This window comes from Bactrocera oleae, chromosome 4 (genome assembly GCF_042242935.1).
Source record: "Bactrocera oleae isolate idBacOlea1 chromosome 4, idBacOlea1, whole genome shotgun sequence".
NCBI classification, from domain to species: Eukaryota; Metazoa; Arthropoda; class Insecta; order Diptera; family Tephritidae; genus Bactrocera; species Bactrocera oleae.
The window spans coordinates 15,761,853-15,783,544 of NC_091538.1; the positions used below are offsets into that span (position 1 = coordinate 15,761,853).

Here is a 21,692-nt window from a genome sequence, read left to right on the forward strand (position 1 = left end):
GATTTGAGAATTATTCTCACTTATAGAGTTTTCTCATTTACTCAGTTCTCTCTTACTCAGGTTTGACTGTATATTCTTTGTAAGCATTTTACTTTGTACACATATTCCAGTAAGATTTTGTTAAATAAAATATACATGTTCAAAAAGAGTTTCAAATGTTTGATAATAAATTGTAGAAATGTTAAGTATTTGCATTTTCTTTTTATATAATACAAATGTATACCATATTTACATATAGGCAAATAGTTTAATATTATTTTTGCTCTATTTTAAAATAATTATAAGTAAATTATAACGACTGCACACATATATACATATATATGTACATGAACACATTATATACTCGTATATGCGAGCTTATACATACATACAAGTACATCGTATGTCACATACATATGTAATCAGAGGACAACGACATCAGCCATAAATGCGATAGCTTTATTTTTCAACATTAATAGATTGAGAAAAACGATTTCATATTCTATTTTTACTATCAGTAAATCATTTTATAAACAATTCGCTTATCGAAATTGTATGATAAGATATATGTATGTAAATACATTAGGGTGGGTTAGAAAAATCGAATGCTTTTATCGGTTGATACTCTGAAAAATTGTTTGATAGACAACTCTAAGAAAGTCTCTCCAAGTATGAGCTCTTAATTGTAACGGGAAGGTCCTCCGCCTTACAGTTTTCTCTTATTTTCTTATTATCAGAAAGAAAAATTCATATCTCGGTTCCAATTATTTAAAAACTTATTTCCCTTCATAGATTTTCTAGAAAATTGAATGCTCTACTAAAATGGTCTTATTGCGATTTTTTCGTAAACCTAACCGTTCAAAATATATTAACGGTTCAGCTTTGATAATTTTAAGGCAAATTTCTTTTTTCTTTTGGATTTTATTACTCAATGAAAAAAATCATTTAAAATTGCAAAGCTCATAGTCTTGTAGGAAATTTACTGTTCTAGAAATGGGTCTTTTATAAATTTTCGATTAAGTTAAACGTTTACGAGATATTCATCATCAAACATCAATGCATATTGCGTATATATGTATATATTTATGCTTTACTTTATTATTTTAAAAATGTTTTAACTTCCCGCGAAGAAAATTGAAAATTTTCTAAAAACCGAGAAGATATTGTTTTCACCCCATTTTGCAAAAATCGAGTTCTCAACAGATCTCGACGTTTTGAGGGTCGAGGAAGCTTCCCCGAACATTTCTACGATGATGTCCGTATGTCTGTATGTATGTGTGTGTGTGTGGATGTATGTGACCCTCTTATAACTTTTAAACGGCTCAACCGATTTGAATAAACTAAACGGCATTCCAAAGGGTTTCATTGCACTTGAATTTCGTGTGAGTTTGGACCCAATCGGACCAGTAGATTTTGAGAAATCTCAAAAATAAAAATTTTGAAAAATCGTTTTTTTCGAATTTCTTCCAAACGACTTGACCGATCAACACCAAAAACTAATCAGTTCTAAACCTTGAAAAAACACATCGTTTGCCGCAAACCGGGTCGAAATCGGTTGATTTACTTGCGAGATATTGAAAACGAAAAATTTCGAAGAGCTCAAAAGGAGTGAAAAAAGCGAAATTTGAACGTTAGCGTATGAAATTAGCGGGAAGTTGCAGGGATGGCCCTTGAGGCCAACCGTTTTCCACATTTTTTTTTTTTCAAAATAAGAAATTCCATTGGTCAAAGTAATAGGAGTAATTTATATATTTTTTCGAAATAAAAACAAGAAATTCAAGATGTCCTTTATTCGGTCCAAGGGTTTTTAATAAGCTGTATATCCTCCGTGGTTTTTTTATAAGTTTTCCAATTTTTTTCGACATGGAATTATTATATATCTCTCTATTATATTATATATAAAAGTTTTCTGCTGCTGTCGAGAATCAACTAACATAAGAGCGAGCTAGCTCGCGCTCGGCGGGGGGCGGACGTCGGCGAGCGAGCGAAGCGAGCGTCCCGGAGCGCAGCGGAGGGCGCCTAGTAATTATTAAATTAATTTTGGTCAGGTCTCCAATAGGGTAGCATCACAAAATTTCTTTGCCTCCTGTCACAATTGCTCCTTATTTTCAAATGAAAAGGTTGCCAATCTTCTCTCAAGGTCACTAAACAAGTTCTCAAGCAGTTCGACTACACTAATGCATACAGCTCACATTTGCATCCCTGAACCACTCAGATACCAATCCCGATATATGTTTCGAGTCGTTATCTTGTTGATAACACCATCTTAGCGGCATGGTTTCTTTAGCATATGGTAGCATAACGTTTTGCAAAATCTCTCTGTACTCTTAATCTAAAATAAAGCACCAATGCCTTGTCAGGATAACTATCCCCTCAGCATTATTTTTCCGCCCCCGTGCTCAATTGTTTTTGTGGTGTATCTGCAATAAAATTATTTACCTTTAGGCCGGCGGACAGTTATTTTACAATCATTTCCGTAAAGATTAATCTTAACTTCATCACGGAATAAAATTATTCACCACTTTTTTTCTCCAGTGAGACCGCATCAATTTTTGTGTTCAGCGGCAAAAGCTGTTTTCTTCTAAATGTGAACTCTTTTGGAATTTTTTATCGTTCACTAATCGACGTCGAATTTTTCGCCAGCTAACATTTAGTCCAACTTTCGCTGCAATTCGCCGTAAAGTTACAAAAGGGTGCTTTTTTGCCATTAGAAGTATACGGCGATCATCAATTAGGACAGTTTTTCTTGGACGACCACGAGTTTCCTTTTCATTTTTTTGCTTTGGAGCATTAGTTATAAGGTAATCCGACCGCCCTAACATATTTGCAATGAACCTGTACGTTTTTTCTTCATCACGCAATTATTTTACCAATCGACTCTCTACACGGTGCAATGTCTTTTACAAGCCATTCTAAATATTTTTTTCTTTTCAGCTTATGGTATTCAAAGGAATATAAAATTACAAATACTCCAATACTTAAATTGATATGAAAAAAACTTCGAAGTAGAGCATTCAATTTCCTACAAAATTTATGGTACGAGATATTTTTCAAGTATTTGGAAGTCAGATATGAAAACTGTAAGGCGAAGGACCTTCCCGTTACAATTAAGAGCTCATACTTGGACATAATTTCTTATAGGTGTCTATCAACCAAGTTTTCTAGTACCAAGCGAAAAAAAATATACATGTACCTATGTACCTACATACATAATTGTTGTTTCTATGTGCATTTATAAACTAAGCTGAAAGAGGTAGATTGAAGAAAAATTCTATGTTTTAATATTTATGTTTGTACATTTGAATGTTATGTGTGGCTAAAAATTCAAATAAGGGAACAAAACGTTAACTTTTTCGTACAATATAGATTCAAATTGTCTAAACACCTAATAGATGTATGTATGTCGTTGAAAAAAATATTAGAACAAATATTAGATTTAAAAATTATCAAAAACTCAAGTTATTTATTATATACATATGTATGTATGTATATAAGTACTATTGTACTTAACTCTTTCGTCGTTTTCATTTCATTTCTTCTTTTCCTGTTTACTATTATTCCAATTCTTGCATAAATTACATTGCATGTGTAGATGTTGTTTGTAAATGTGGGTAGGGCCAGAAAATCGGGTTCCACACACACACCACGTCGTTAAACTGCCGTTCTTATACTTAGCGCACATCCCGATATTTCCAACCGTAGGTACCTTACTTTTTTCGTATTGTTGTTGTTCTAACCACTAAACGCTTGGCTATCTATTATACTGAAATATAATTTGAATCGACAGTGTAGGGATGGCGTCATCAAACAAAAAATGTAACAATGTGTATACGCATGGTGGGCTATGCGCACCAACTTAACAACGTCGCCACAATGGCACACTCCGAACTACCGCCCCATCACGCCACCACACTTTTCACTTCAACAAGCTTTCAAATAAAAATAGCAACACTATAGTCAGTAAGCAATAAGTTGGACTAACATGGGAGCAGTGTGCGACGGCTTAAAGCAATTTGATGGTGGGACTGTCAGCCGGACAGACAGATCAGCTAGCCTTTTCGGCGGCCGGTCTCTGACGCGACGTAACTTTATTTGCTTTGTTAAAATACATTTATACATGCATATCTAGTATGAATACATATGTACATACATATATATTTTTATATTGTTGTTATTCGTTCTTGTTTCGCTTTGCACTTTTCTATTTTCGAAAATCTTCTGAAGTCTTGTTTTGGGTCGACCAACACGCCAAAAGGGGTAAACAAGTTGTTGCATCTGTTTTTGTAGGTAAGAGTATTACAGCACATGATTACTTATTTTTTAAGACGCTTTTTTCTTTGCCTAGGTGTATATACATATGTATGTATATATTTTGTTCGTAGATAAGCATATGCAATCGTCTCTATTCGTAAATATGTAAATATAATAAATGTCAATTTGTAAGGGGAAATTGAGCGTATTGTTAGGTAGTTTATTGCAAAGTTCAAAAATCGGGTGGGAATACGACAGAAATGTAAAAAACAATTAGGCGACGGCATAGCAAATTCGTAAACTACTCACTTATCCAAACAGGATTAGAACAACAACAGACCACATCTTCGTTTTGGATACTGTAGCAGGTTAAACTTCTACTTATCCAGCATCGACCCCGACATATCAAATATATGACCTGCATGCTTTGAGTCCCTTTTGATTCTAATCATCACTTTGCATTTCATATTATACCTACTCTCTTAACATCCCTCTCCATATGGTCCGTGCCGTCGAAACACCACGTTTCCTGGACCTTCCGTTAGATGATCGATTAGATGACAATAAACTTGATCCTTGCCACAAAAAAAGGTCTGTATAACACCTACAACAACAACATAGTTCATAAAGCTATTTTCTATCGAACTAACTGAGCGACCTCCAGGCTTTAAACAGACTTTGAACGGCTGAATGGTTCTATGGGAAGCTTGCTCACTCTAGAAATACGTTAGAAGAATAGTTGATATTATTATATTTAGTAATAGATTCCTAACCAAAAAGGCGTTCGTAACGCCAATTTACTAAAAGATTCTAATTAGGACAAACTTTTGTGTGCACAATATACTTTTTATTCACTCTTAACTATAAATAATCAGCTATTTGCAATAATACATTTTAAAATTTAAAATTTAAAGAGATTTTTAATAACGTTATTATGTTAGCTGGAGTTTTGTGACGTTCATTTATTGCCTTTACCTACATACTTTGCTAGTATTGCATGAAGCAGTCAAATGGAAGGAAAGGAAGTAGGTTATCGAAGAAATTTAACTCACATACTTCACACTTTGGGGTATTGACTTGTGGGTTGAAGGAAATAACTATGTTTATGTGGAATTACTTTTTTACTATTTTCCCAAACACAACCATAATGCACTAATTACTAATATGGTTATTTTCAACATACTAATAATCCCATACAAGTAGTAAAATATAATATGCGCAAACTAAAATTCAAAAAATATATGGTACATACTTAAAAAGTTAGCGTTATTGTTAATTTTATGTATCCAAATAACTTCAATATGTAACTATAATTTTAAGACCACGAACCTGTTTGAAGAATTCCATGCACTGCGAATAGAAGATGAACGTTCGTGGGTAACGCTGTAAGAACGCATGCATTAATGTAGTGCACAGGTTGTTTGAGTTGTTTGCATTGCCGGCATTATTGCAACCGCCAATAAATTGTTGCGCTAATGGCATGCTGCTGTCATCATCAGCAGGGTTTCGTAAAGAATATGAATCAATTGCCGATATCCCATTATAGATGCTAGCACTAATGCTTCCAACATTGCTATTTGCCGCCTGACTATTACTGGTGGCAATGAAATTTAAGCATTTACAAGAAATCTGCATTTTCCCGGCAGTGATGCTGTTCTCCCTTAGTGAAGGAAGTTTAAAATTTGTGCCTAACACAAGAGATTAGACGTATTTATAATTTTTAAACAAAACCCCGGCAGTGCAATTAAAAAAACTAAGACTTTTATAAACTTTATACAAACTTATTTATTTTCGTCACAAATTGCAACAAGTTTTCGGCTCGTCAAATATATCCACACTTTTGAATTAGATAAGTATTCGCTTGTAATTTTATATATATATTTTATGAATGATTGAATTTCGTTTCCTTTAGTAATTATCTTTAGTTTTTTATGGCTTTCATTCAATCCCTCAGGTATACTTCGTTACTTTGATTCTTTTCACCCCAAGGTTTTTCTTTGATTGGTATGTGATTTTTTAATCGTTATCCCTTCCACTTTTCTTGACACCGAACCTTTAGTAGTTTTAAAGCACTTGTTTATTATAATGAGTTTATTAAAGATAATACATTTTTTAAACTTGATTTATTTAAGCTCATATATATTAATAAGTCACAATTTAATAATAAATGAGTACTTTTTATATAAATATGTAAGGATTTCACATATAAATTAAAATTTTGATGATCCGCACTACACCAACAACGCGAACGAATGAAGGAACGAGAAATGAACTCCCATGCCAGTGTTGTCATTTTGATACCTTGATTGTAGATGTCTAAATATTAAATGAGTTGTCAATATAAAAGGATACATACTTTTATTTTACTTTATAGCTATTTTTTAATCTTTAATTGTTTTTATATAATAAATGTAGTAATTAACATCTAAATATTTTAAGAGAATATTTGTTTTAAATATTTTTCCCTGAATAAAAGACACGCAACACTTGTTGAAAAATTAATACAATTGGAACAAAGTGGGAAGGGGCACAGAGTTGATGTTTTTATCATTTCGTTAATAAAGTATTAAGTGGAAATATAAATATTTTAAAAAAATACTTAATGATCTTTATAATGTACTTTACCTAGGTGCAAAAGATAAAAAAATAAATAAATTTTATATTGTCCAATAAACACAAAGGTGACGCTTATAGCGTTTATTTCGACAAAACTTACTATAATTAAATATAGTTTGAAACTTATTTTTCTACAATTTTTTCAAACTTGGAAGCTCTATCCCGACTAATTTGAATCCTTTCATTACCAGTTGCGATTGTATTTAAATTTTTTCAAAGTAGTATAATAATAAATAAGAAGATATGTTTAGACCTGAAACTGAAGATATGTTGCCACGCTGTGCGCCAAAACCAAGTGTGCCTCTGGATATTAACACTGCTGCTATAGTACGCCCAGCCGTGCCTGAAGTATCAATATTATTTGGAGCTCAACAAGCGCCTCCAAGTTCATCATCTTTGTCTACAGCTACGTCGGAACCTACACAACCAACTTATGCTGCTTGGAAAAAGCAAGTACTGCCAAAGGTTTCATTTCCACCGGCTGGCGCTGAAGTATATAGCATAAATGGTCACATAGTAAATTCAACCAATGTTAATTCTGCTTCAGGAAAATCACTACTCGTTAACCAGCAGACCGCACCTAATAATACACAAATAACTTCAAATGTTTATGCACAACGACCTGTTGTGCGTTTAGATCAACACTTAGGTGTACAAGAAAACCAAGAAGATAATTTAAAAAGTCGTGCTCCTGATGTTCCTACAGTAATGACACATCAGCAAAATCCAACAATTTTCAAGTCAAAACCGGACGTACTTACCATTTGTGCAGGCTCGCAAACAGATTCATCACTGCTTTCTGATTTCAACCATATTGATGCTGCACTACTCACACGTCTAGCAACTAAAGAGGACCTTCAACAATTACATTCAATATATGGGGAACTGCGAATGGATCAGCTTCGTCTAATGAATGCTGTTGAAACTCTTCTAAATCAACATCTAGCTCATTCCATTAAAGTGTCTCGTCAAGATGCGAGTACACAGTGTAGCGATAACGATTGTTGTGATAATGAAAGGAAAACTCGATCAAAGGATGCCTTGATTAAAGAGTCGAATAACGCAAATGCAGTTGTAGCTCCAAGTGAACGATATCAACCAATTAAAGATATGCCCATGTACGCCTTAGACTCACCGCGACAACCTGCTGCACAATCCACTGCTTACCAACCAAACACACCACGCAACATCAAAATATCTACAGACAATATAATTCATAATAAACCAAGCACGGAACAAAGTATGCTCATGAATGAGTTGGCTCTTAAATATCTGCCTAATGAAAAGTTAAATGAATTACTACACGAACTCAATATATTACCAACGCCACCAAAACAAACTACACCTTTGCGGCCAATTGAAAACACAGAGAAACGACCAAGTGATATATCAAATGCTTCTTACAAGTATCTTCAGAAATATCGATTGTTACCGGAAGGGCAAAATGAAGTCAAGGAACAAGTTACGCCAGTGGGCTCGCCTTTGACGCAGGCCGCACGACAACAGCTACATCAATCGCCCCAAACTGCCATGTTAGATCTGGAACATATTCGACGGCAACCCAAGCTTATTTAATTCGTGATGTCTATTTAGTAATTAAAACAAAAATTAAGTATTTTATATGTATTTTAGGATTTTTTTCAATTAAACTAATTTATTCAAAAAGCTTCATTATTTAATGCTTATTACTGTATTTGCTAATATTACTTTGATAACCAGTCGGTTACAATCTCTTCAGTCTGGTAATTGTCCACAATCAACTAAATAAAAACAATAAAACAATTTATATAATAATTTATTGTTAATGTCCTAATCTCACCTCATGATTTTGCAGCGCCACTTCATATGATGAACTGACTTGTGAATGAAGTGTCATGCTCTCTGCTCCTGCAGATGTGGGATCAGACGTATGCGCTGTTGCAGCTTCTATGTAGGCTGCGCAATCGGCTTCTGCAGCCGCTGCTATCAATACGGCAGCCTCATTATCAACTTGTTGTTCATCTTCATTGTCATCTGTGTCGTGTTGAGATTGTGAGTTTTGCTCCTCAGCCGATATCATATCATCTAAATCCAACGATCGGTTCGTATCAAAATCGATAAGATGTAAATCCTTCATATGTATTCGTAACGCTGAAACTCGCGCATATTCCGCACCACACACATAGCAACTGTATTTGGTCGTGTCACCAGAACGGTTAAGTTTATTATGGGTTTTCATGTGTATTTTCACCGAATACAATGAAGCAAAGGGACGATTACATACTGGACAATTATAAGGTTTCGAATGTATATTCCTATGCGCCGAAAGTTGTACTGAAGTCCGAAATGATTTTGTACAAATTTCGCATTTGTATGCACGTTCCGCATCGTGTGTGCGTAGATGATGAGCATAAACAGGCTGTGACTTGAAACTATAGCATTCAATTAATAAATTTGCATAAATATATTTTTAGCTAAATCATATAATTTACCGTTTATTGCAAGTGGCGCATACATATGGTCGTATATCGGTGTGCGTGCGCAGGTGTAGTATCAGTGAATAAGAAACGCGAAAAGTTTTGCCGCACACTTCGCAAGCATGTGGTTTTTCACCAGTATGTACACGCTCATGGCGCACTTTCTCATACGGTCGCTGGAACGTTCGACCACAATATTGACAAGCAAACCGACCACCACTATCCGTTTGCTTAATTTGTTGTTTACGTGGTTTCGCGGGTTTGTCAGCATGCATTTGCATATGCATGTCAAAGCTTGTTTTATTTTCAAAGTGACGATTGCAGATACCACAATTATATTCCGTGGACTGTTGATGCATGTTTTTATGTATGCCAAGTAGATTCTGTTCAAAACTGTAATTTAAAGAATATACATTGTCTCAATATCAGTAAAAACAAGAAGAAAAAAAACGTTAAATTCTGTTGCATCGAAGCTAGAATACCCTTCACCAAAAAAAAAAAAAACAGTTTCCATACAAGAACTTGATTTTGATCGTTTAGATTGGATTAGATTTGAAAATGAGGTATGCACTGCGACCTAGGGTCTATTGTGCCCTCTCCTCCATCACATGCATTCCCAAAGTCCCATCACCCTGAAAAACTCCAGATACTTGCTGGGTGCTATTGAGGCAATGTGATCCCTGGTCACAAAAATGGAACCGAGGGCCTTGAGCCTGCGTCTACAAATTGCGTTGCAATCTAGGATTAGGTGTTCTGGTGTTTCCGGTCCCATGTCGCAGAATCGGCAGTTGCCACAGAAGCTATGCCCATGTTTGATAGGTGTTTCTTGAGCCTGCAGTGCCCAGTGTAGAGCGCGACAAGGAGACGGATTTTGTCTCTGGTTTTGATCGTTTAGTTTGTAAGGCAGCCAATGCTAAAGTAGTCCAATGTCAATCGTTCCAACAAATGAACATTAACTTGTGTAGAAAAGGACATGTGCAGAATTTGAAATTGATATCTCAAAAACTCAGAGACTAGTTCACGTATATACAGAGGGACTAAATGGACTTAGCTCGTCACGCTGCTCATTTATATGTGAATATCTTTAATAGGTTCTCCCACGCTTCCGGCTGGGTGTTCCGAATTTCGTGGCCAACTTTATATACCCAGTTCAGTGTATAAAAAAACTTTAATTAATTAAAGTCTTAATAAATAATTCCAACCTCTTATTGCATATCTCACAGAAGAATTTATTCATATCCTTATATTGCGTTTTGGCGCCAGCCGGCAATGCTTGCTCTATTGTTCGCAATTGCTGTGCATCATGAATTTTCATGTGTAACCTAAAGAATTCGAAGTTAGTAAGATTTGACAATTTATAACAAAGCATGCATACTTTAGATTTTTATACGAACTGAAATTGGTGTTGCAAATCGGACATGTTGGTTTTTTCAATTCTACTACATCAAAAGAATCACTTTGTGTCTTAATCTCTTTTGTTTTGTGAATGCGGTTATGTATTTGTAAGCCTTGCAGAGAATTAAATGTCTTATCACATTCGGCACAATGATATTTTACTTCTTTGCTTTCGATTTTTTTCGATGTGTTCAATGTTTGCTTTTGTTCTTCAAGATATAACCGTAAGTTGTTTTCATAGTCTTCTTGCTCTACAGCTCTATCTGTATCTTCCGGATTAACTGTACAATTATTTATAGCGCTACAAACATGTTGCTCTGCTCTTTCTAAATCACTAAATACCAATTGGCAATCGCAGCAAAAATATTTCTCGCCATCATCTTCTTCATCTGTGATAGATTGTTTTTCCTATAAGATGAAAAAGTCATGAATTTAATAAGCAAAATATGTGAACTCTAGAATACTGTCATACTTCTTTGACATGTAGAAGCGTATCAGTAACGATATCGTTGTTTTCCTTGTCAAAATTCATTTGTTCAATGATATCCTCACTCGTTTCTATGTAATCCCCCAACTCTTCAGTTTCATTTTCATCTACAATAATCTGTTCTTCTTTTATAATCATCCAACTATCGCTTGAGTTTTGAATTATTTGCTCATACTTTACTTGTTCATTTTGAAGTGTATTGTTGATACTAATATTTGTTGGAGTTTTATAAGATAATTTTTTTTGCATTTCTTGATGTACTTTAGTGAAGTCCTCGAGAGTAACAAAATCTATTGCACACTCTAAGCAACGATATATTTCCTGAGATTGACCATCGATCTGCAAGTTTTTTATGGTTAAAGTGTGGGTTTTCACATGCTCCTCCAACGTTTCGTTTTCAACATAATCACCATTTTGTACATCATCTTCTTCAACATATTCAATCAATGATTCGTGTTCATAACCAGTGTTAATATTATCTTCATATTCAAAATATTCAACATGTTCTGTCAAGTTGTTCGCTGACATAGCACCAGTATATTCATCCTGATGCAAACCATTTTCCATTTTTGTGTTACTATAAGCTTTATAGACACAATATATATAAAATCTTTGTATATATTTAATATTTAGCAAAAAAATGTAACAGTTTCTAACAATTTCATTTAGTCTATGATTTGCAATTTTTTATATCATATATTCTAAGAATTGAAGTTATGGTGCTGCAATCTGCCTACTGTCATCTTTATACCTGCCATTTATACTCCGCTTTATTATTAAACTTTATATTTTAGAAGACTTTTTTTATTTGTTAATAAATTACTACCGTAACGAAAATTCAAAATAAATACGCGAACTTTCAAATTATTTTATAAACATTAAAAAATACGCCTAACTTCACGAGGAAATAATGTGGTAAACAGCTGTTTCATTATTGTTTCGGACTTAACTGCAACTGCCATGTCATGTATGTATGTACATCTTATAAGTTTCGGTATAAATTATAGTCTGTTCTCACTCTAAATTGACTACTACCTTACCATTATGAAAAAATTATTAATAGTACCGAATTATTGTGTAACAAGTATTAAATCCATTTAACTACTTCAAATTGTTTGAACAGAGAATATGTGCACGATTCGTTAGCCACCCTGTATAAGCAGAATATCTTCAAATTATATGCAAAGTCGTTTGCGCATTGTAAATATACGAATCTGTAAGCGTAAATTTCTTAACATTGAAATTAGCATTACTTTTCTCAATTAACATTGAAAATGCTCAATTCTGTTATTTTTCAGTCCCCTGATGCTAATTGTGGCCAATAATTTTCTGTGGTGAAACACGCTCATCGTTTTTAGTCCCCCTGCGAAAAGTGAAATATTTTGATAATGGCCGCACTGTGAACCTTTTCTATAATTTACATTCTCTGGTTTGAAGACAAGAAATATATAGCAGCTTACATGTTTTCGGAATGTTTGTCGACAGGTGTCACTAAATTCAGTTATTATTATTAGGTGCGTAACTAAGTTCCCGCTGTTTGTCAATAGATGGCTCCGGCAGTTAGTTAGTGGTTATCAATTTTGATATATCCATTATGTGTCATATACTTTGGTTGTGCGAATATGAAAGATTTTTTGACAAATAATCATCATTTGCGGGAAGTGTTGATTATCTTTCGTCGCTTCAAAGACGGCGATTTCGATATTGACGACCGTCCGCGTGATGGCAGGCCAAAAACGTTCGAAGATTGTCAATTGGAGACGTTGCTAAATGAGGATCTGTGTCAAACGCAAGAAGAACTTGCTTCAGCATTGGGAGTCACCCGCCAAGCCATTCAGAGCGAAAAGCGGCCTCGATAAAAAGAGAGGGACGAAAAAGTGATTCTGCTGCATGACATTCCTCGGCCTTACGTTGCTAAACCCGTTCAAACCTACCTGGGAACGCTTAAATGGAAAATCCTTCTTATCCACCATATTCCCCAGATATTGCACCGTCCGATTATTATTTGTTCCGTTCGATGGCTCTCAAGCAGTCTGGCTCAGAAGCAGTTCCACTCAAAAGATGACATCAAAAATTACTTTATTCTTGGATAGCATCACAAGATGGACAGTTTGACCATAATGGTATTCGCGCTTTGCAAAAATTTTTGACTAGCGATGGGCGACATTTCGACTTATTCATTTGTAACCATTCCCATACAATATTGCATATTCATTAAAAAAAACAAGCAGAGAGAATTTAGTTGCACGCAAATATATGTAGTAGTAAGCATTGATTTCTAAAACCGAAATTGGGCGGCAATTCCCGTTAAATTTTTTAATTGTTCACTTTAAATTCTTAACATCAAATTCAATAAAAATTCGTGCCGAAAATGCATTCAAGTCGTACTTTCATATTCGAAACCAAAGGCAAAATCATACTTATGTATATGATACATTTTAGGAGGAAAAGTATAACGTTTCCTGTATTTATTTTTCTTATCGCTTCTATTATGTTATTTTCGCGAAAATACTTATCTAGTATTTATATTTCATTAACCATTCCCTCACGCCCAACAATGTTGTATATAATGATCCAAATTGATAATAACTTAATTTTTTTCGGTCTGTTCCACTTCCATAATATGAGTCGTACCCTTAAAATGACTGAATACTTCCGGTTGCATCCACGCTTGTTCTTACTTGTTTAAATAATCATAGTTTATTTTGAAATAAGCTACCACTCTATGTACATATTATATCAAACAAGAAATGCAAATCACTTTTCGCAAATGCATATTTTTATTAGTCTATCGTAATTTTTGTATACAATTCCATAATTATTAATATTGCATGGTTTCTGACGTCGTATGCACAACCTCAAATATTCCATATTATATAGTACAACGTATATTGTTGAGTTTACGATACGTATATTTAATTTTTTTTATATAAAGTACACTTTGAAAAAAAAAAACGAAAACACAAAGCAAGTTATTATATTGTAAATACATAGAGGTTAAAGTAAGACAAACAATTAGTTATTGAGGTAAAAGAATATTTACCACTATGCAATCTTTATGCGCGGCATTGTTTTTTTTCGTTTTTCAATGAATGTTAATAACCAAGAGAATACATATAAGGACAAAATCCATGGAACATAATAGCTATGACAAAAATGGAATTATTTAATTTATACCGACATAAAATTCATTTGTAGACTCTTCATATAGTTTTTGTAACTTAACGTAGATAAACCTGTAAATCAGCAGCCGATTGTACAAGCACCTTTAGACCCGGCATAAAGCCAGCACACTGTGAAAAATCGGAGCCGAATGCGATTTGGGTATGCGTTTGCAAGGCATTGGCATAATCGCCCACTTGCACGAACTGTACGATTTGATTGAGAGCTGCGATTGTGGCAGAGTGAAGCTAAGAAAGTGAAAAAACAGAATTTAAATTTAAAATCGGTTAAATGCAATATTTATACATACTCTGCCATCACGTAAACAGTCATAAAGATTCTCCAAACGCTTGGTAACATCTACAAATTTCCGTTTGGTGCGCTGGAAAAGTAATTGTTGACAGTTTGTTATACATGGAAGCGTAGAAAGTGAGGCATTCAAATATTGAAAAAATCAAGGAAAAAATTACCGTTCAAGGCTGTTATTATCTGTAAACTTAAAATGTGCTCAACTCACCGGATCAGCCGATACGGCCAAGCATTGACTCTTCAACTCTTCCAACACCGTTTGCAGATAAATATATTCCTCCGGTAGTGGCGGCTTCTCTTTTACGGGTTCCGGTTGTCGTTGCACTGGCGCCGGCTGCTCGGTGTAGCCCACATTTTGTGACTGTGAATTCCATGGTTGTTGTTGTTGTTGCTGTGGTCTGGCTGATGTTTGGAAGTTCAGTTGTGGTGGAAATTGCTGCGTTGGCAAATTATTATTTTGTGGCAATGCTGGATTATAGTAGCCAACTGGGTCATTGGGTTGTAAGTTAGTTGGGATATTGCTGTTGGCGGTTGGTGGTGGTGGCATACCGGGATTCTTAAATTAAATGTATATGATACAAGTTTTTTCATAACTAACAAAAATTGTTATTATATATAATAGTTACCTGATATTGCGCATATGGATCCGCATAACCATTTTGATTTTGATTCGGATCAACGCCGAATAGGGGATGAGTTATGGGCGCAGATGTGGGTGTAGGCTCTGGTTTTTTGGGCTGTTTGAAGGGAAGACAGTGTATTTAATGTGACAGTTAAAGAAGAGTGTAATTCATAATTGTTAATGTTATGTTAATTGAAAAAAAAACACGACAATCAATATTTTAATCGGTATTTGGTTAAAGGTGGGAGAAATACACTTCAGAAATATTATTGGAAACATATTCGTTATTTAGCAGGACAGCAAGGCAACTGGTGTTTTGGCACTAATGAACTCTTTTGTTTTGATTTTGTTGTTTAAACAAACAATCAAAAAGGTTACCTTGAGAAAAAGCAAAAAAAAAAAATGGAGAAATCTGCTCACTATCAACAAACGTAAACAAAAGGCATTCCATATATATATGTATAAGTATAAATGCGAACCGGGAATTGAACTGTATGCTCTAGCTCAAGTGTCATAGCAATGGATATGCAATAATTGGAATGCGCTCAATACCTGCCAGAAATTTTGTGTGGACAAGACACTTGAGTGCGAATCATTTGCACAAAATTGTTCAAAACCAAATTGTGAAGGTGGCTTCAAAAGCATTTTTGTATCATCCTTTTCGTGATTTATGATTTTCTGCCAGCGGCGGGTGCCTGCATGGCGTGCAGACATTTCATTGCTGCGATTTTGCATTATCTAAGCGAGAGAAGTTTATCAGCAAAACGAAAACATAATTTTTTGTATATTAAAACAACATCTAAACAATAATATTTTGAGCGCTTCTAACTTGTGCACATATATTTTCAGGTAAAAATCCATTCATCTTACCGCACGTGTTGACTTCAATGCTGGCGGATCATTCCAGCCTGGTGGTGGTGTACGGCTACGCGGTAAACTCTGTGTTGGTGGTGGCGGTGGTTGCGGCTGTTGGTTGCTAATATCAGATGTCAGACCACCAGCGTAGTTGTTGCTGCCACTTAAGCCATACGGCGCAGGTGCACCACCGCCCATATTAAATGGTGCAGCCGGTTGCATCAGACTTGGTTGAGCAGGCGTTGGTACTAACGACGCATTAAATTGACCTGCATTGAATGTAGGTATGGCAGCTGGAGCTGGTGCTGCTACCTGTGGTTGATAACCACCACCGTAACCGCCCATGGGACCAGCGGAGGCCACTGACGGATCTAGCACGTACTTGGAGCGTGAGTGTAAATTGATGCCGCTGCCACCTTGCGAACTGGCATTGCTGGCCGGACGTGGTGGCTGTGTGTTCAGTGCATCATTGGTGATATGTCCGGGTACGGCTAGTGGCGGTTTGGCTGTCACAGCAGACGACGGCGTGGCTGCAATCGGATTAAACAGCGGGGTTTGTTGAAATATTGCAGCGGAGCCGCTAGGTGTTGGCAAAGCGGTTGTGTTCCAATTGCCCGCTTGATTGTTTCCAAATTGGTTTGTGCCGCCATAACCAGCGTGTGGCAATCCATGCGAAAATGAGCCGCGTGCAACAGGTGCCTGTTGTTGTTGATTTGCTACACGTCCAGTGGCAGCCGCCGACATTGGTCTATAATTAACTGTATTATATATGCGCTCGCGCAGCTCCATCAGTTCGCCATTTTGTTCATCATTGCCCGAACCCAAAGCATAAATATATGCTAAAGCGGCTGTGAGTGCACCCTGCGCTACCAACAGACCGCCATATTCGGTAATGAAGTCGGCAAAGCGTCCATTTAGTTCCAAAGCAATTCCTTGTTGTTCCAAAGATTTGCTCATTAACATTACAATTTCGGCCAATTCCTGTAACTCGGCCGTATTCGGTTTATAATTATTGTTTTGGTGCTCCAATGCTTTCAATTGATGCCAAGCGGACACTAATTTATCAATACTACCAGCGCACACATAACATAGCATAGCGTTACGTATAAAATCGATACTTTGCGCACGCTCCTCCAGTAGGCGATCACCGAGACGTTCGCAAATGTCAACCACTTTGCGATCGCTATGCTTTAGGGCCGCGACTAAAGCTTCCTTCCATGAGTCTACAGTGCAACGGTTGATGAAATCCAACCAATCACGTGTCACCAGCGCACTAATCACATTGGATAACTCGTTTTGTTGCTGCTCCAAGTAGCGATTGTGAATTTTAGTAAGAAAATCAATGCCAGCTGTGGAGGCGACAATAAGCGCCTCCGCAATGCGTTGCGATTCAAGGCAGAGTTCGACAGCAGCTTCCAGATTACCAGTGAGAATTGCTTCAGTGATCAGACTATCGGGATCTATTTATATGGAAATCAATAAATCAATTTAATTAAATAATGGTGGCATAAAAATAAAATATTTTCTACAGTTATACAATAGAAGAAAAGTAGATAATTCCTATAAACATATTGTTGCTGCAAACTTACGTTCTCCTTTGGGTATGGCGAACTGCTTTGCGGCATTTGCATTCTGCAGCTGCTGTTGCTTCTGTGTGGCCGCAATGCCGTCGAATATTGCATTGTTATCCACCGGTTGCTGTAAATTAGGCAAATATTTTAATATTGTTATGCTTACTTTTTATATGGAGATAAGTTACAATAAGCATAGTACAAAAAGAAAGTACACTTTTCATTTTACACACAACATCGAGAAATAGATATACATATAGGGTAGCGATATTTAAAGCGGTGTTAAATCTACGATGAAACTGATGATGAGCCTTGTGGTAACAAATAAACAATTTTGGAATAATATCGTGCTCAATTTAAACAAGACAATTATAAATATACGTCTATAGGTAAGGGTAACACTAATGAAATTTAACTAAAACCATTTGTTTAGACAAAACAACTCTTTCTTAATGAATTTGACATTTAAGTGAATTTTTATATAACAAAAAAGTTAGTTTCTTTATTTGGCTATACACTTATTTAATAAAACTAGGAAATTAACCGGTTTTAGATGGCACATCATACACAATCGCCTACTAAAATAATATAGAACTCTTACCGATATGTCGGTACTGCCATCAGTACTTTGATCACACTCAACTTCCGATGAATCGCTCTAAGCAAACAAAGGATTTGCAAAGTAATGAGAGCGAGTTGGTATGAGGCAATGAAATACAAAAACCAATATAGTTTATATATATGAACTAAACGAATTTTTCAATGAATTATAAAACTTTTATTGTATTTGTATGTGTGTAAAACTGTTTGTAGCTATGCGTAAAACATTATGTGTCTGTATGCGTGTGTAAGTGAAAAACGATTATATATAAGTATATATAGTCTACTATATTATAGACATATTGTTATCACATTAACTTCGAAAAAGTAGCAGTATGCGTTGCTCCGGCGTGCAACATATCAAATTTAAAAACGCACCATAACATAATAATAGTGCTTGAACTAATGGTGGCGGCTGAATAGTAGATAAGAAAAAGTGAGAGTGAATGTGGCGTTAACAATTAGTTAATTTTTTTTTTAAGATTCCTTATCACGTTTGGGACATAGTGTATATTTTGAACAGAACGGCAACGCACTGTAGCATTTCTCTTTTATTAAAAGTATATAAAAGAAAAAATGTTATGATAAAAACTGATAAAATTTATACATGTTTTCACATTACTTAATTGAAAAAAGTTATTAACAAACTTTTTTTGTTTAAACATTTTTTGGCCAAGTTTTTTATATACTATAAGAATTATTTTCACTTACATGCGAAAGATTCGCTAATCGATTCGTCACTTGATTCACTTCATTTTGTTGCGCTTCATCTTCTTTCACAAATTTAGCAAATTTAATATCTATGTCGTCTTTGTTGAAACCTATGAAACATACATGCCATTATATTTTTCGACAATCACATACATTATCAGATATTTACCAAGTAAATTCAACATTTCTTCTTTGGGATTGAGTTCGAAGTTCGCCTTTATGAAATACCATAAATAACGTCCATTTTGATCCAGCATTTGATTGGCACGTTCGCGACAATAATCAACATAATTTGTTTCGGTGAGAGAACGCTCAAGCGCGTTAGCGCGCTCTACCAATTCCGGTTCAGTGACCACCTGCGAGACTTGCACCTGTTTCGATTGACTATTAAAATGCACTAATTTACCGCCAAACTGTAAATAAAAATTACATACATAGTTATTAGAGGCCAAAAGTGTAATTTACAATAAGTACCCCAAATGCAACACTGCAAGGGCGTTTAATCCATTTCGGTGCCCGTTTTAAGTCATGATACACTATCTGCGTCGATTGTTGTGGTATGGGCGCCTGGGCTATTTGATCCATACCGGGGAAGGAGTCTGCTATTTTATTAGATGTTTGCACCTGTTGTTGCGTACCGCCAAAAAGTGAATAAATCGACACATTGCCGTCAAGACTTGAACTAGCGACCAGCGCTGGATTACGCGGACACCATTGCACATCCGAATACCAGGTGGCTGTAGCAGCTACTTCCGAGAGTATTTCGCCTTCGGGTATATCGGTGTTAGGGTTCCAACAATAGATGTGGTTGTCTTTGCCACAGGATACCATTAGATCAATGTCACGTGGACACCAGGACATACCAAGTACACCACGTTGATGAATTTGCATTGTCTTTGCTGGCGCAGTGGCGTAACGCAAGTCCCACAATTGTACAACCGGCGCTTGGTCATCCTCTGAAGCTAGCCAAACTTGTGTAGCTACATCCGGATGCCATTGAATGGCATGCCAACGAACGCGCGATTGTGTGTCGGAGAGTTTAATGATTTGCTCACTTTTACGTAAATCCCAGATAACACAACGTGAACTGAAAACTGAGGCCAATATATGTTGCACTTGTCTGTTCCAAGCGACATTTTGTACATCTTCAAGTGGTTGTGTTTTAGTGCCTGGATTCATATGCGTGGTGGTGTTATTAAGATCCCAAATAAATATTTCCGACTCAGAGGCGCATGAGGCAAGCAAATTGGTTTGAAATGGGTTAACATCAAGTCCACTAACCGGTCCGGTGTGTTTATCTTGTCGTGCAATCAGACCTTCTTCATTGGCTAGCATTTTAGCAGCAGAGTAAATCATAACATGACCACCCTCACAACCGCCTACAATTAAGCCATTAGGATGAGCACCATCGTAACCAGTAGGGCTCCAAATAACCTTCTGGAATCTGAAAGATTAAAACAAATTGTTACATATAAATTTAAAGTTGATTTATTATTGTTATTTACCTATACTGACTGGGTAGGCTTGCTTTTAATTCCAGATCATAACTCGGATCACTAAAATTAGTGGAATATATTTCCAATGCTGGGTTTACGTTCGAATCGAGTTGTTGTGCAGCACTACCCGCTGCCAAATAAATGGGATGTTGTGGCAGCGGTGACCATGCAATGTTTACCGTCTTCTGCAACTCTTTAACTTTCATTTCGCAGTATGCTTATAACGTTATCCAAATAAAAAAATTATATAAACAAATAAGCACCAACGAAATATCTGAAAATTTACGTAAAAAAGTTTTGTTAATGCCGCTAGTGACTGGAAATGGGTCAGCTGTTAATTATTGTTATTTTGATATTTATTTTATAAGCGACACCAGCATTCGGATATAAATGTCAAAATTCGATATACATACTCGTATGTATGTACGTGGCCGGTTTTGTACGTTTTCAATATAAGCACTGAACAACAGCAGTTTACTTCATAATATTGAAATAAAACAAAATCTGATAACTTGTCAACAACACTTTTTACTATTGGATTCAAGTAAAAGCGTAGGTCTGATAGTGGAACACACAGCAATTGCAGTGCACCAATCGAAATTGTCGCCGTCATCACTTTTTCTAGCTGCCGTCCATGTACATACATATCTACATTTCAAGTTGTTTTTTATGCTTTTCACTTCATTTGATTGACTTTCTTTTTAGCTTCTTATAAGCAACTTACACGTTTGTTAGTTGAAGCTACTTTGGCACAATTTAATTTAAAATTAAACTGCTACAAAATACTTTTACACTTGATTAAACAAAAAATTTCGTTCGTTGATGACGAGAATTGATAGGAATCTGAAATTCTTGACGGTGTCTGCTTCTTCTTAGTCGGCAAATTTGACATTACTATTTCCAGGGAAATGTGCTTGGTAAACAGTAGATGGCGCGCTTTAGTTAATACTTTAAATATTTAGCTGAAATTTATTTTATAAATGTTTTAAAATTTGCATTAGCAAATACATTTTTTTTTGAGGATGTATATATATGAAATAGAACTGCATGAGTATTTATGTGTATTTACATACATTTTTATGCTTAATGCAACGCTTTGAATAAGTTGATACTGTATGGTATTTTTTCATGGACAATTTTACTTTGTAATTCTCAACAGCTTTTTCGGAATGTAGCAGATAT

The 21,692-nt window shown here is 35.6% G+C and overlaps 4 protein-coding genes across 5 annotated transcripts in view; 1 reads left to right on the forward strand and 3 right to left on the reverse strand.

The window, feature by feature from the left end:
• PRAS40 (Proline-rich Akt substrate 40 kDa) overlaps positions 1-6,495 on the reverse strand; it is a 28,858-nt gene extending 22,363 nt beyond the window's left edge. The window contains exons 1-2 of the mRNA XM_014235767.3: positions 6,012-6,495; positions 5,560-5,918 (exon numbers count right to left, since the gene is read on the reverse strand). Of these exons, the coding sequence (XP_014091242.1) occupies positions 5,560-5,865 (306 nt within the window). The 5' untranslated portion in view covers positions 5,866-5,918; positions 6,012-6,495. The remainder of the gene's footprint in view (positions 1-5,559; positions 5,919-6,011) is intronic.
• A 450-nt stretch (positions 6,496-6,945) lies between these two features.
• On the forward strand, positions 6,946-8,517 carry ana2 (anastral spindle 2). The gene has a single exon (XM_014235715.3). The coding sequence runs from the start codon at positions 7,090-7,092 to the stop codon at positions 8,419-8,421; it is 1,332 nt and encodes a 443-aa protein (XP_014091190.1). The 5' UTR covers positions 6,946-7,089; the 3' UTR covers positions 8,422-8,517.
• Opbp (Optix-binding protein) lies at positions 8,455-12,103 on the reverse strand. The gene is made up of 7 exons (XM_014235766.3): positions 11,936-12,103; positions 11,170-11,768; positions 10,678-11,105; positions 10,505-10,624; positions 9,318-9,695; positions 8,666-9,257; positions 8,455-8,606 (listed from the first exon to the last, which is right to left on the reverse strand). The coding sequence occupies exons 1-7, from the start codon at positions 11,940-11,942 to the stop codon at positions 8,550-8,552; spliced, it is 2,181 nt and encodes a 726-aa protein (XP_014091241.3). The 5' UTR covers positions 11,943-12,103; the 3' UTR covers positions 8,455-8,549.
• A 1,838-nt stretch (positions 12,104-13,941) lies between these two features.
• On the reverse strand, positions 13,942-21,381 carry Sec31 (secretory 31). Of its 2 annotated transcripts, XM_036375608.2 has the most exons (12): positions 21,235-21,381; positions 20,520-20,784; positions 19,489-20,458; positions 19,184-19,427; positions 19,015-19,124; positions 18,305-18,361; positions 17,722-17,830; positions 16,148-17,592; positions 15,282-15,392; positions 14,864-15,211; positions 14,657-14,728; positions 13,942-14,594 (listed from the first exon to the last, which is right to left on the reverse strand). In XM_036375608.2, exons 2-12 carry the CDS (start codon positions 20,714-20,716, stop codon positions 14,406-14,408), a joined length of 3,852 nt encoding a protein of 1,283 aa, XP_036231501.2. In that variant the 5' UTR covers positions 20,717-20,784; positions 21,235-21,381; the 3' UTR covers positions 13,942-14,405. The 2 variants fall into 2 exon arrangements, with proteins under 2 accessions (XP_036231501.2, XP_014091238.2); XM_014235763.3 differs by lacking the exon at positions 18,305-18,361.
• Positions 21,382-21,692: the final 311 nt, after the last annotated feature.

Excerpts from the sequence above, each read along its gene's own strand:
- Sec31 (XM_036375608.2), bottom strand. The coding sequence starts at position 20,716 with ATGAAAGTTAAAGAGTTGCAGAAGACGGTAAACATTGCATGGTCACCG. Across the intron at positions 20,459-20,519 it reads AGCCTACCCAGTCAGTATAG|ATTCCAGAAGGTTATTTGGA; the intron begins GTAAATAACAAT and ends TTAATCTTTCAG. Across the intron at positions 15,212-15,281 it reads ATCCATATGCGCAATATCAG|AATCCCGGTATGCCACCACC; the intron begins GTAACTATTATA and ends ATTTAATTTAAG.
- ana2 (XM_014235715.3), top strand. The coding sequence starts at position 7,090 with ATGTTTAGACCTGAAACTGAAGATATGTTGCCACGCTGTGCGCCAAAA.
- Opbp (XM_014235766.3), bottom strand. Across the intron at positions 10,625-10,677 it reads AGTTCGTATAAAAATCTAAA|GTTACACATGAAAATTCATG; the intron begins GTATGCATGCTT and ends CGAATTCTTTAG. Across the intron at positions 9,258-9,317 it reads TGCGCCACTTGCAATAAACG|TTTCAAGTCACAGCCTGTTT; the intron begins GTAAATTATATG and ends TGAATGCTATAG.